Source organism: Centruroides sculpturatus, unplaced genomic scaffold, assembly GCF_000671375.1.
Source record: "Centruroides sculpturatus isolate CEXI.00-Female unplaced genomic scaffold, Cexi_2.0 scaffold1393, whole genome shotgun sequence".
Classification (NCBI taxonomy): domain Eukaryota; kingdom Metazoa; phylum Arthropoda; class Arachnida; order Scorpiones; family Buthidae; genus Centruroides; species Centruroides sculpturatus.
In genome coordinates, this window is record NW_019385616.1 from 125,284 (window position 1) to 139,327 (window position 14,044).

At 32.6% G+C, this 14,044-nt stretch overlaps 1 protein-coding gene across 1 annotated transcript; it reads right to left on the reverse strand.

Moving 5' to 3' along the window:
- Positions 1 to 697: 697 nt before the first annotated feature.
- LOC111640618 (protein FAM210A-like) lies at positions 698 to 11,003 on the reverse strand. Its single transcript, XM_023386655.1, has 3 exons — positions 10,752 to 11,003; positions 4,583 to 4,871; positions 698 to 1,237 (listed from the first exon to the last, which is right to left on the reverse strand). Exons 1-3 carry the CDS (start codon positions 10,915 to 10,917, stop codon positions 991 to 993), a joined length of 702 nt encoding a protein of 233 aa, XP_023242423.1. The 5' UTR covers positions 10,918 to 11,003; the 3' UTR covers positions 698 to 990.
- Positions 11,004 to 14,044: the final 3,041 nt, after the last annotated feature.

Genomic DNA, 14,044 nt, shown 5'->3' on the forward strand with positions numbered 1-14,044 from the left:
CTTTAGTCCTGACTGGAAGTTCATACATAAATAAATCAGGGCCCATAGTCCTTAGCTTTTCATATCTGATTTTGATTTTCATCTATCTAACTTTGTTCTCAAGATTAAGAGGATGGACAGAGAGACATGAGTGGAATGTGTAGGACTGAAATTTGAAAAATTTCAGACAAATTACTTTAACTTCATAACTGTAGACACTAAAGTAGTTAAATATGATACAGTTTACTAATATATGATTACAATACAAAAGTAAAAGAGATAATAATAATATATGAATAAATATTTTGCATTCAAAAGTTTATGATTAAACTATTATGAACTATGTGACTGAGATAGTTAAATTATTGCTCTGGGAGATCAGAGGATCAAATCCAGACAGTCAAAAAACCCAGGAATTTTTCACAGATAGTCTCTCTCTCTTGTATTTGTTGATCCTGAACTTCACCACATGCCTGCCCTCACTGTGGCCAAATCTATAATGGTTATGAAAAAGGCAGTCTTACTGTTCACAAAAATAAACAAACTTTAAACTGAAATCAATTTAGAGATATTCCTTTATTTCTACTCTATCTTTGCATTATCAACAATTTACTTTATCATATACAAAAAATAGACTGATCATTTTACTAATTTGAAATAAATAGTTTTGGATTAATATTATCAAGACTAATTATAAAATTCTGTATTCTTCACTTAGATTATAAAATCAAAAATAATTTCCTGTGTGTCGTCATTACTCCAAATTTTCACTGTCACCATCCTACATACATCTTATCTGGCTTAAAAAAAAAGGGCAAGTGCAAATTTAAAAAAGAATACTAACAAAATACAAAATTGACTATTCATTACGCTGTGTTTCTACGTGTGAAAATATAATTCCTCTAAAAGAATTTTATGTACTTTTAAAAATTCCATGATTCTGCTATAGAACATTAAATGACTTTCATAAATTAAAGCATTTCTTCCATTCTTAGAAAATATTCTTTCGATTCAACTTCCCTTTCTTCTCTGCTGTATCATAGTCTTAATGTCTTTCATGGGTTTTATGTAATTCCTTTTGGTGAGATACTTTACTGCAAAGGTCGTCCCTCCGATGGTCACCATGTATCTTGCTGGTGTCGCTAGTTTGTATATGGCTGATGCGACGGCTAAATAACCTAGACTGGAATTTTTTAGAGGCTCTAGAAACTGTTCGCTGAATCCAACTGCTTCCAAATATGGCACTATGTCGAAACCACTGTAACAAAAACAATTATTATATAAACATTTTACGTAAGATACAGATGTGACTTTTAAATTCGCCACGTTTACTGAAATAAAGATTATTCAATAAAAGTTACAGGATTTATTTTGTTAATAAAAACTTCTTTTTATCTCAAAATTCAGTTTCCATTAGACCAATGTAATCCTGAGGTATATTTGTATCCCTCAGGATTACACTGATCTAATAGGAGCAGAAGACAATAATATACAAATGGCTGCCTCTACTTTTCTTGCAAACTGTCAATTTTTTGGTGACATTTTTCACAACACTATAGAATACTGAAGCTCTACTTTGCCTATGACTTATTGCATTTGTCTTCAGGAGCTGTATAGTTTCTGAGTTGTTGGCATACAAATTCTCCAAAATCCCAAAGACGTCAAGTCGCAAGATCTGGCAGGCCAGTTAGATGATAATGCAACCTGGAAATTTCCCACACAGCAACTGAAAAGTTTTATGAGCCGTGTAACATGTCACATCATCCTGCTAGAACCACATAACGGTATCATTTATCATTCATTATGAGTGCATTTCCTGCCCCATTTTCACAATATGCATGCATCGTTGAACCATGTATAGATTCGTCTTAAATTTCCCAAGCCAATAGAACACTATTATGTATACAATAGTGTTCTATTGGCTTGTGGTGCTGCAGTGCCCCCAACAAAAACTGCACCAAATTGAAATCCTGTAACTCTTAATGAATCACCCTGTATTTCAAGTGGTTATAACAATAAATTATTCAAAATAATTGAATCTTAACATTTTGACAATTGTAAGGAACCAAGTCCGAGCATTATTTTTAGTTATTTTTTATTTTGCTTTTATTCTATTTTTGTTTGGGGCTTATGTTTTGTTAGGATGAAGGTTTCCTCACTAATCACCTTNAATAATTGAATCTTAACATTTTGACAATTGTAAGGAACCAAGTCCAAGCATTATTTTTAGTTATTTTTTATTTTGCTTTTATTCTATTTTTGTTTGGGGCTTATGTTTTGTTAGGATGAAGGTTTCCTCACTAATCACCTTAGAAACTTAAAAATAAAAGAACAAGAACCAACTCACCGACGAGAAAAAGCACCATAAAAAAAAACTCACGCACACTTGCGCTCCCGAGCGGAAAAAAGTAAGTCCGCACCGAGAAAGAGGGGGAAATACCCCACAAGCACAACTTAGGAACTTACTAAGCCTTAAAGAATAAAACATCCTAAAAAATTGTAAAAAAAAAATAATGTAAAAGGTTAGCGAGTATTGTCAGGAAATAGGCTGCCAGGCAGAAAGGAAAAGTCGACTGTTAGCAATAAGTATGTAAATGAGGGGAGTGATCTCACTCAGAATTGTGACGTCACCTCACAGTATGAAGTCCGAACCTCAAGTGAAAATGACCGAGGTGAGCTTCTGTTAGCAACGAGCGTGGTGAGCTTTGTAGCAGCAAACGACAAGAGGTATCTGATAGTGATAGTTGTTCCAAGGCGATTTGAAGTTATTCGATTTGTGGATCGAAGATTAGAAAGTCTTGAGAGTCGAGGAAAAAGGTTCCTAGTATACTGAGGTGACGATTAGGACCTTAGTTCATAAGAATTGTTGTACATAAGTTAAATCTTTGAATTTTTTTGTCGAGTTCCAAAGGGGAATAGATTTAAGTTAGCAAATAGGTTGATATGAGTTTTGTCGGGTTGATTCTTATTGATTTTCATTGAATAAATTGTTGTTTGATTTGTTACTAAACTTTGTACATAGTTATTACTAGAATTATGCAGAGTGAAATAGCAAGAATGCACTGTCGAATTCCAATCATGTACAGACTAATTTCAAAAACAAACCAAATTTATTTGAATTTTCATAAATGGAATCTAGGCAAAGTGAGAGTTATAACAGAAGTGTATTTCTAAATACCAAACGAACAGCCGGATTCTTTATCGCAGTAAAGGCTAAATAGTTATTAAGCAATTTGGCAGGAGGCCATCCAATCTTTGCTTTCAGATTCATTTTAGATATAAACTTGAGGCATAAACTGGGACCAACTTAGCACCCACGGATATCCATAGATATTTATAATAAATACAACTAACCCAATAATTATTTCAAGTACCTAACAATAAGAAATCTAACTGTTTGTATTTTGGTATTTGAAATCACGTTAGTTGTATTTATTAAATATTCACTACATTTAGAATTCAAGATCACTAAACTTTAGAAAAGTGTGATTATTGTCTTGTAATGAATGCCTTTCACTCATAGTTATTTGTAGGTATTGTATTTTTATTAATTCTAAACACATGCTCAATAAAAGGTTGTCAAACTTAAATTCAAGAGATTATTTTTTCTGATTCTCATAGAATGTAATGTTGTATAAGAATAAGTAGAAAACAAAAGTAACATTCGTGACAGTAATGATGAAAAGAATTCAAATAAATGTTTAGAATTTTCTAAACTATCTTAAATACAGGATGTATCTATATTGGTGTCAATAAATGTAGGGGTGTTCCTGACACCAAAACATTACAAAAAGTTCATATGAACATGGGTCTGATAATCCTTCATTAGGGAGTTATAAGGTTTATTGCTAATGATACGTGCAAGGCATTTAATAACACAGATTTACAAAAATTGCTCGAAGTGACCTCATCCTGCTTCGATCCATCCCGAGCCTGAATTCTATGCTTTGCTCTACTCTGTTGAAAATTCCTGGAGTGTTTCAAAGCCATTTTGGATCAACTCCTGTACCTAATGTCAATGTTCTGAGAAAGCATATCCAAAATGACTAAGACCAAGTCAAAACAGTGTAGGAATTTTCAACAGAGTATGGCAAAGCATAAAAAGCTGCTCAGGGAATGCATCAGCGCAGTACGATGAATTTTTGATAAACCCCCTATGCCATAATAGCCTTTTAGAAAGTTTTAAAGAATGGTATTACAATATTGTGTAACCTCTTTTCTCATTCTGCTATTTTATAATTTCAAGGGGAATGACAAATTGTCACTTTCTCTTTGTCGGCAGAAGGAACAAATTTAGAAACAGAAGGCAGTTTAGAAACAAATGGAACTTTAATATGGGAATGCCAGGTAAATTGGCTTTAATACAGTTGGATAAACAAACCAATAACAGTCTGTTTCAACTGAGTTAGACTGTCATCAGCTTGCTTATCCAACTGTAAGGCTGCTCTACTAGGCAACGCACCTTATATTTCTAAATGGGATTATTTCTATTTTCAACTGACATTATTATTTATGAACATTTCATAAACAATTTGTTATACTATTAACTGTCGGTCATTAAATAAAACTAATATATAATAATTTATAAATACTCTTTTCTTACCTTTTCGCTACGTAATAGAAACTACCGAACCAAACCAATGACGTTGCCACATGAACAGGTATTAGAACATACCAATATTCCTTTAACATTGTTTTATAACGCTGAACTAACGACATTTTCTTCTCTTCCTTTTCTTCATTTGCATTCTCGGCCAGTTCTTCTTCCTTTTCTAATTTATGTTTTGGTTTGTTTTCTAAAGTTCGAGATATCTGGTATTGAAAGACTTGAGAGCATATTCTTATGTCGTTCGATGTTATTCTCATTTGACGAAATAACAAACCCCTTCCACCTAAAATAATAAATTTTCTATTGTTACTTTTAAAATATATATAAAAGTTTAATTTTGTAGATAATTAGTGATGCAAGATGGCAAAAAGTCAGTTAACCAAGCTATATTTTAAAGATTCTTTAAACTACAGTTAAAAGTTATTATTATTTGCAATTCAGACACTTTCAATGCAGCAACTGAATTGCAGATAACAACATGAAATTGTTGCAAACAACTTTTAATTATTCTTAATCTTCTCCACTCAATTAAAATTGACAATTGCCTGGAATTTATAATTTTTAATTGACAATTTTAACAAATACAAAATAAAAATGGAATTAAGTATAAGAATTAAATATTTGTTCTATTGAGATCGTGTGAGGAAGTCACCTGGCACCGAGACCTGAAAGGCTCATTGTGTTGGGTCAGTCAGATGCAAGGACTCCTAAAGATCCACGGGGGCAGTTTTAGACTCTTCAACCAGATGCAGCAGTTGTCACACTGTGCACATCTCAACTGTAGTGACTATCTACAAATACTAAAAACATTAATTATCTATATAAAGGTTGCATATTGGGCTTTCAATTTTCAACAATAAAAGTTAGTTTTTCAGTTGTCACGAGAAGAATTTCTTACTCGATGCTCTCAACAGAGTATAGGTTATACATCGACAGAATGGAGATTATTCGAATGCAGTTTTTATATCGATTAGCTCTACATGAAATAAGAAAGTATCAAATTTGTTAAGATTAATTACTCTTTGGTTTATAAAATATGGTGTATGAACAATAGTAGTCCACAAAAGAAAACAGCGGCAGTCTGCAGACCACCGGCTTCTTATTTCTTGTAGTCGGTCTGCTGATTGACCTAGTCATTTTTCAAAGATGCAATTATATGCTGTTTAACCAGAGGAGACCATTTATATATATCACATACCTCTTATATTAGGTTGCCAGCTAGATAATGATATTTTGCATGCCAAAATATCATTATCTAAAGTGATATTTACAGGAGCAATGGACTGCAATTCATCTGTGATCTGGTATAAGTGCTCCTTTAATTGGTTTAATATACTCACACCGTCAATAGAACTTAATAATAATATTCCATAGTTCTATAGTTGCTGGAAAATCCTGTCATCACCAAGTTTTTTCCATTTTGATCAATTTATTGGCTTTCTATCATTATCCTGCACATCTCATTTATACTTAAATCACTAAATTTATTGCTACAAAAATAAATCTATAAATATTAATACTGACCCTAAACATTAATATATATTGCTAATAACTTGAACCGAGAATCCAATGCTATCTTAACATAAATAATAAATATTTTTGGCATTATTATAAAATTATCTCATTCTTTACAGTTATAAATACTTATATTCCAGAGCTCATTCAAATTAAATAAATCCTAGCAGAGAAATCCGTGTTTTATTAAATGCAATCTATTCTTTAAATTGACATAGTTTAGAAGATTCTAAATTTAATTCATTAAAAGATACAATCACAAACAGGAATTGTTGAGTAACGAAAGCATTTACATATCTTCAAATAAAGAAATAGTAGTTATCGCTAAGCAAAACATTTTATCTATTAGTGATTTTATAAGAAATGTTATCAGATTATTTTTTTATAAAATTTGATTATCATTTTTATATATTTTCAGTACGCAAGGAGACTGATAAAATAATCGGAGCTCTGACATCATCAATTACAATATCACCAGAAGGTAGATCTAATAACGAAACTACTGCTACAACTGTCAAACCAGGTTGATTTTCAACGGATAATTTGGACATCGAATAATGCTTCTTATTAATAATTCAGGAGTGATCAGATAGCAATAACGCTATTAAATAATACACTTCACCGACTGTTTGTTCTTTAGAGATATTTATCTTTAGTATAATTCAGGAGAGGAAAAAATATAAGACAAATGAACAATTACTTTCCAAATTTAAATCATGTTTAGATATCAATTTTTAAACGAAATCTAAACAAAAATTTAGATTCGAATCTTGTTACATTCTTAAAATTTTATATTAGTTTAAATATATATATATAAAAATAAGCATATCTCAATTAGACAATCCTTTAAAATAATTGTTCATTNTATACAGAAAAATCCAAATATTCCTTATTTTTTTTTTTAATTCTGTAGTATTTTGATGTGTTTTCCCCATTTTCTATAAACTATTATAATTTGTTTTTTGGTTATTGCTAGAATGACCTACTATATAGGGGCTTACCACTTTGTGAGACCTGGAGAACAAATCCAGATGGGCGGAAAAAACACTGGGAATTTATTGGGGATTGTTTCATCTGGATTTGTCAGGCACTTTCCCTTGTCATCCATAATGGACTTGTAAAAGGATCTTTCTTTTAGCAAGTTAGTGCCCACAGGACAGACAGAGTTAAAAAAACTGAACAACTATTAAAATAAAAGTAGTGCATCAAGCATACATTCTAAATAAAAGTTTCTATTTTCTCATAATACTTAGCCTATTTATTAAAATGTATTTTAATTTTTTAATTTGATTGAGTAATTTTTCCTCAAAATTTGAAGGTTTTTGACACTCTTTTTGTCCAAATTTGACAAAAGAAAGAGAACAGCATTCAATTTTTGTGAAATTAGTCAACTAAAACTCAAGACACAGCACTAGATAATGGCACCACACACTCGGGACACAAACTGGTGCACGGGTGGGTACAGCCAGCAACAGATATAGATAATATAATAATTTGCATGATGCATTTGGCAAGTTTCTTCTTACTTTGTAGTAATAAACTCTCGTGAATTTCTTGATAATCTTGATGTGATTAGCCTGCTGCTATGCTTTACCAAACAAGAATCAAATCTGCTAGTGAAAACTTTAAATTATCACCTACAAGCTTCATATATAATAACTTTACAACTTACTCTTTTTATTATTATTATTATTATAAAGTAAAGATAGAAACCAATAAAAAATTGCAAAGCACGTACACATTTTGCATTTGTTTTTTACAAGACCAAGTATATTTGAGCCAAAGATTTATTTAATAAAAATGATATAATCATAATTTTTAAGTTAATTAATATCATCATTTTAAGAAAAGCTAATTTTAATGTTTAAAACAAAAAATAGATGAAATTTTTTGGTCATCTCTGAATTACAAATACAGAAATTCACAAAAAGTTGCATCACTAACATTTTCTGAAAATCTGACACAACTACACAATAATTTGACAAAGTTGCATCATCTATCAGTAAAATTGTGTTTTATGCCACTTGCAACATTACAAGTGATTGCCTCACCCTTTTGTTGGTAAAAGTTGCATTGGTTAGTTGTAAAATTGTTTTACATCACCTGCAACATTACGAATGATTGCATCATCCTTTTGGTGTGATGTAAAAGCATTATGGAGTGATCAAGGCCAGCAGATATTATTACTACACACAATTTCACTTTTTGTTCACATTTGTTGTTAATGCTTCCTTTTGTTCATGATAGATTTAGTAGTGAACTTGTCTTTTGCATTTTGCAAGTTATGTTAAAAGATGTTTTATTTGGGTTTAATTAATTCATTAAACAAGCATGTTCTGTTTATGGATAAAGTATAAAAGTTTTGTTTTTTTTCTATTATTTACAAATTCACGGCAGTTTTATGCAGCTTATTTGCTGTTTTTGGTACCTAATATCAAATGTGGCATGCGATACAATTTTTGTGCACATCTCTACCCTTTGGGCACTAGGACCGTCGACAGCTTGTATGGAACCCCGGAACAGTCCTTTTTGTTTTTGAGCAAATGAAATATGCAGAATGTTTCTTTATTAATAAAAATAACTAATTTTAAAGGTCAATAGTGATTCTTATCCCTGTAAGTTTTCTCTGGGCCCAAGGAAAAATCCCCAGTTCTCCCACCTAGTGAATACTAAGGCCTTTTCCTCATGTTCATTGTGGTTTCGACTAGGCCCATAATGATGTGAACATATAGCAAGGGACGATGCCTGACATATTCAGAACAAACCACCACAAAAAAGTTCCTGAGGTTTCTCACCTGAATTCAATTCTGTGTCCCCAGTAGCTATGGCCCAGTTAATCGCATTCAGCCATTAATTAAATAAAAAGCTAAAGCATACTATAAAATGGTTCAAAATTATAAAAAAATTGCAATAAAATTACACAATATTAAAAAGTATAATATAGCAGAAACTCCTTTATTCAGAGTTAGCAGGTCCAGAACTAACTTGGATAAATAGAAATCCATCATTTAAAAATGTTTTAAATGATTATGATTAAGAAATACATACTTCCAGTAGCAAATGAATGAAATACCTAAGTGGTAAAATTGCAGCTTTAAATGAGGCAGTTGGGGTCTCATCAGAGCTGTACACCATACCCATAGGTAGGGTGACCAGGGACTGTTCCCAGTTTTCTTTGTTTTTAATATTTGATTATAGATACAGTCTTTGAATAGAGCAATTTTATTAACATGTCAATATAATATCACCAATTTATAGATCATAAATTTTAAAAAATAACTGAAATTCAACCAATTTTACACCCCATTTTCACTGATTACAAAATGTGTCTGTGGTTAGATTGTAAATATTATACCCCATTTGCACTGAACATTTCAATCTAGATTGTGATCAAGGTCGGCGACTGTGCCATGGTGCACAACTTCTCTCGACTGAAATGAGGTTCAATCACAATTGACCTCAAGAAAGTTTTTGAAAATAGATCCAGTCATAAGAGAGTCTCCACAATCCCAACTGCATGAGAAAAAACAAGATGGCTGTGGAATAAATATTGGGCTATCAACAGAGAAATAAAAAAGATATTTGGAGAGATGATGAGATCTGCTATTATTAGATATATGGCAAGAAAAAAGTATTTATTTCTAATAAAAACTTCCATTTTGTTGGTTGGTGTTCATGACTTATCGAGTAGTTACGTCAGTTTTACCATCACCTGTAATAGCTGGGTTCTTCTCAAGCGGATTGTCCATGCAAACAGCTCAATGTTCAACTGGCGACAGTTACAATCTAGATTAAAGTGAGTCATGGATTGTGTGCAAGCACAGTATTATGGTCAGCCTATCATAATATTTACAAAAACCATTAAAGGAACTGATGGTCTATATGCAACCCTTTGAGAGACATAGCCCTAAAATCAGTCTGAAAACACAAAATAGTCTTAATAGAATGCAAAGCATGATTCCAATCAAACCCCAGTAGTCAGTGCAACAGCCTTTCTCATATTTTATGAGCTTGTGGCCATCTAGTAAAGTGGAAAATGGTTGATTTTTAGCAGTTTAGAGAAAAAATTCTGCATTTTTTCACTCTTAAATTTTACTCTAGTTTTGAAGGTTTTCAAAATTTTGGATAAGCAGAAGATATATCACAAAGATTAACACACAGACCATCATTTCCTTTGACTTTTTTACTCCCAGGGCATAGCTTATAGCGCCAATAAGGTCCCAAACACTTCATCCAGAGCCACAATCAGCGGCACATGTAGACTATAAAAAAGGGTATAATACATACATACATTACATAAAATATACACTCTATATAAGGATATCTGTATATATATACAGATATCCCTTGATTAACACAGTTAATTAATCCCTCAATGCCACCACTTATATCAAAGTGGTACCTCAGTGCTCGACCGAACAATCACAACCCGACAACAAAGTGGGACACGTGCTCCAATGTACGGGCGCCCCTGACAACATACCACCAACATATATCACGTGTTATACCACGAAAATAAACAATATATGATACAGCTATGGCTTATATATTATTACATCCTCTGTATGGTTTTAGTAAGACATCTTCGTTTATGCTGTAAACAATAGTTAAAACCCGATTAATCAAATGAATAGAAGGAATTCCTAACCATAATGAAAGAACTTTCCTGGTCGATCTTGCAGTTTAAATAGACTCAAATCGCTTATTTGCTTTACGAGTAATCGATTGGATTGCCTTCTCACACAGTAAATCACACTCCATTTTGCCGAATTTAACAGATAGCAACTCATATCTCTCGTCAAATTTATATTCATCAGATAACTTGTACAGATTATTTTTATAACAAATCACACACACGTGCACATTACTCCTTCGTTTGCTGCGCCAGTTAACAGTGCCACCTTTCGTCCAAACTTATTCGCTTCGCCTCCCTTATTTTTATTTTTATTTTTTTCTTCTAAAATAATATTTAAATTCGGAAGATAATAAAACAAAATTAAATAGATAAAATCAACTTTAATTAATTAATTAATCACGTCACGTTTAATAACGGATGCTTCTAACCAGTAACTGACAGCGGCTAAAGATTTAACCAATGACATACTCCGTTTCATATGAAACGGAGTATGTCATTGGTTAAATCTTTGGTTAGTTAAATCTCGTTTATTATTATCATTCCGCCCATCTACTTTTGAACTATCAATAATTGAACACGTGACGGGCGAAAAAAAAGTCACTTGCCGCTCGTAGGATAGGAAATAATTTTAAAAAACTGCCTCGGCTATCCTATTATCGGTATAGAAAATATGAATCCTGAATTTTCTCACGATTATGCATCTGTTTTAAACTCTGAGACATATTATTTGCAGATTTCTGTACTGATTTCTATATAATTCCGAAAAACGTGGCTGGCTGAATGTCCAAAATGGCAGAGATGAATATCTCCCGCTCTGAGGAATCCGGGTTCGAATTCGAGAAGAGTCAAAAATTTATACGAATTTCTTAAAGATAGTTATTTATATCAGTTCCTAATCGTTCAGCTTCTTCCGTGGCCAGCCTGATTAAATCTTAGCACAATAATCGTCTTGCTTTGGCGATTAATGTTACCAGGAAAATGGTGCTAAAATTCCGTTAGTTCTCTCCAAGTTTTATATGCTTAATTTAATACAAAATCGGCTGAACGTTTGTGAAGTCGTGGCAAATCTTTCTCGCCAGAAGTGTTTGAATTTATAACTATAACAATACGTTAATTTTGTTATTGCGAGCGGAGACTCAAACCAAACGGGTGCACTCATTTTAAAGCAATAATCGCATTGTCTAAGATACACTTCTCGTTAGCCCTGTTATTCTGTTTGGGAAACGTGTTCATTTACTCCTATTTTTCATTAACGGAGCCAGAGCCAAATCCTTAACTACGTCGTCAAACTCTTAATTTTTCGCATATTTGTGTTGTATGGACAATAGATTCGGCAAGGTATTCGAACAATGTGGCATAGACACGAAATATTTGAATATCGTCCTATAAATCGTCACGTTTATATCCCGATTATATTGTCCTTCGATGCTAAGTCTAAATCCATAAATTATTCATAAGGTCGTCCTCGTCTTTAATATAGAAATGTTACGAAAGTAACCAAAAATGGTACTTTGTTCTTCAAAAAGTACAGATTATTCCTTGATATATTATTGCTAAAATCAATAGTTTCTATGGAACATTGTTTCGGGATTATTTGTACGCGTATCCATTCCTTCGTGATTAAATAAACGTTCTCGTTTTCTCCATCCGACTTAGTTGAATACAAGAGGAATTTTTACCATTTTCTGCGATATAAATGCCTAAAAGTAATACAGGTAATCTATAGTGGTTCGATGCATTTTCTGTGGAGCGCTATCGCAAATTACCGCGAAAGGCTCAAAAAATCAAAAACTAAACTCCTTAANAAGTGAAATGACGAGTGAAGTAAACAGACGACTTTTGATGACGTTCTCTCTTCCTTCAAACCCATTGGATTTGTTATGTTTTTCCTCGTTTTTTACATCCGGCGACTCTTCCCGCAGTTAAAATTGATTCTAATGGCTTAAAATTCTCGTAATTTCATTTTATTTCAACCAATTAAGATAAATGAAAGAATTTATTGCGTTTTATTGTCCGGGGACTTAGGCCTAAATATACTAATTGACAGTCCCTAACATTACGTCTGTTGGTAAAGTTACTTTTAGTAATTTGTTTACAGAGTAGTTATACTTTCTCCAAATACATTTTCTTCATAAAACTTCACCATCCTGCAAGCGACAAACAATACTTAACGACATTTATTCAAATATGTAATTTCCTATTACGGTTTCGTAAAGCGTTTCGTTTAACGCAAATTTTATCTGGAAACATTCGTTCTTCACGAAGAATTTAAAAAAAAATTTCTTCCGTTTTGTGTATCAAAACTTCCTTTTTTTCGAGTTTCTCACGTTCATCGGACTTTCATTGAATTTAGATGACGTCACAAGCAATGGGCACAATTTGAGAAAATTCAAATTCCAGTAAAAACACAATTCCGGAGAATCCAAGTTCCAGGGATGACACAAATTCGGAATCAAATTTGAGCATAGACACAAGCCGGAAGAGTCCAAATTCGAGTGTAGACACGATTCAGGAGTCAAAATTCGAGGTTAGACATAATTCGGGACAGTCCAAATTCGTGGGGAAGACATAATTCGAGAGTGAAAATTCGAGTAGTCCAATTTCGGAAAATGGTAATTCACTAAAAGGTAATAATGAGACACAGTCGGGAAGAAGTCAAAATTGGGAAGTCATAATCGAAATTGGTATTGACGCAGTCCGGATGTCAAAGTCAGAAGAAGGATTCAACTCATCGATGATTTTCAGACAAGTCATATCCTATAAAATATTCAATTATTTCATTAATTTTTATATCAATAATTTTATTCCTTCTAAAATACACTTACATGCCAACAAGCAAAAATTATTTTGCTTACGGCAATTCATTGCATCGTGTCACGTATGTATCAAATGTGTTATTGTTAACATTAATGTCAATACAAGAGCTAGTGAAATTATAAATAAGTGCCTTTTTTCGAGTTTTAGATGAAATGTCTATAATTACAACGTCTGCCCGTTCTCAAAACTCTTAAAAAGTTTAGACTAATTGATCAAATTTCCAGTAGGTTGACGTCATTCAGCCGACCAATCAGCGCGTTGTGCCATCTGGATATTATGTCGCACGTTGCTCGAGTTCATCTTGACGTTTCTTTTTGCGAGTAATAGCGTCGAGCAGTTTATCTTGTGTATTCGCCTTCTTCCTTTACACTTGACTCTTCAGCCAACCCATAAAAAATCTAATGGAGCAATGGTGGCCAGTTAATAGTATTGTCAAGAGCGATGTTTCGATTTGGGAGTGCCATTGAGGTTCTTTAATTTAGCAAGGA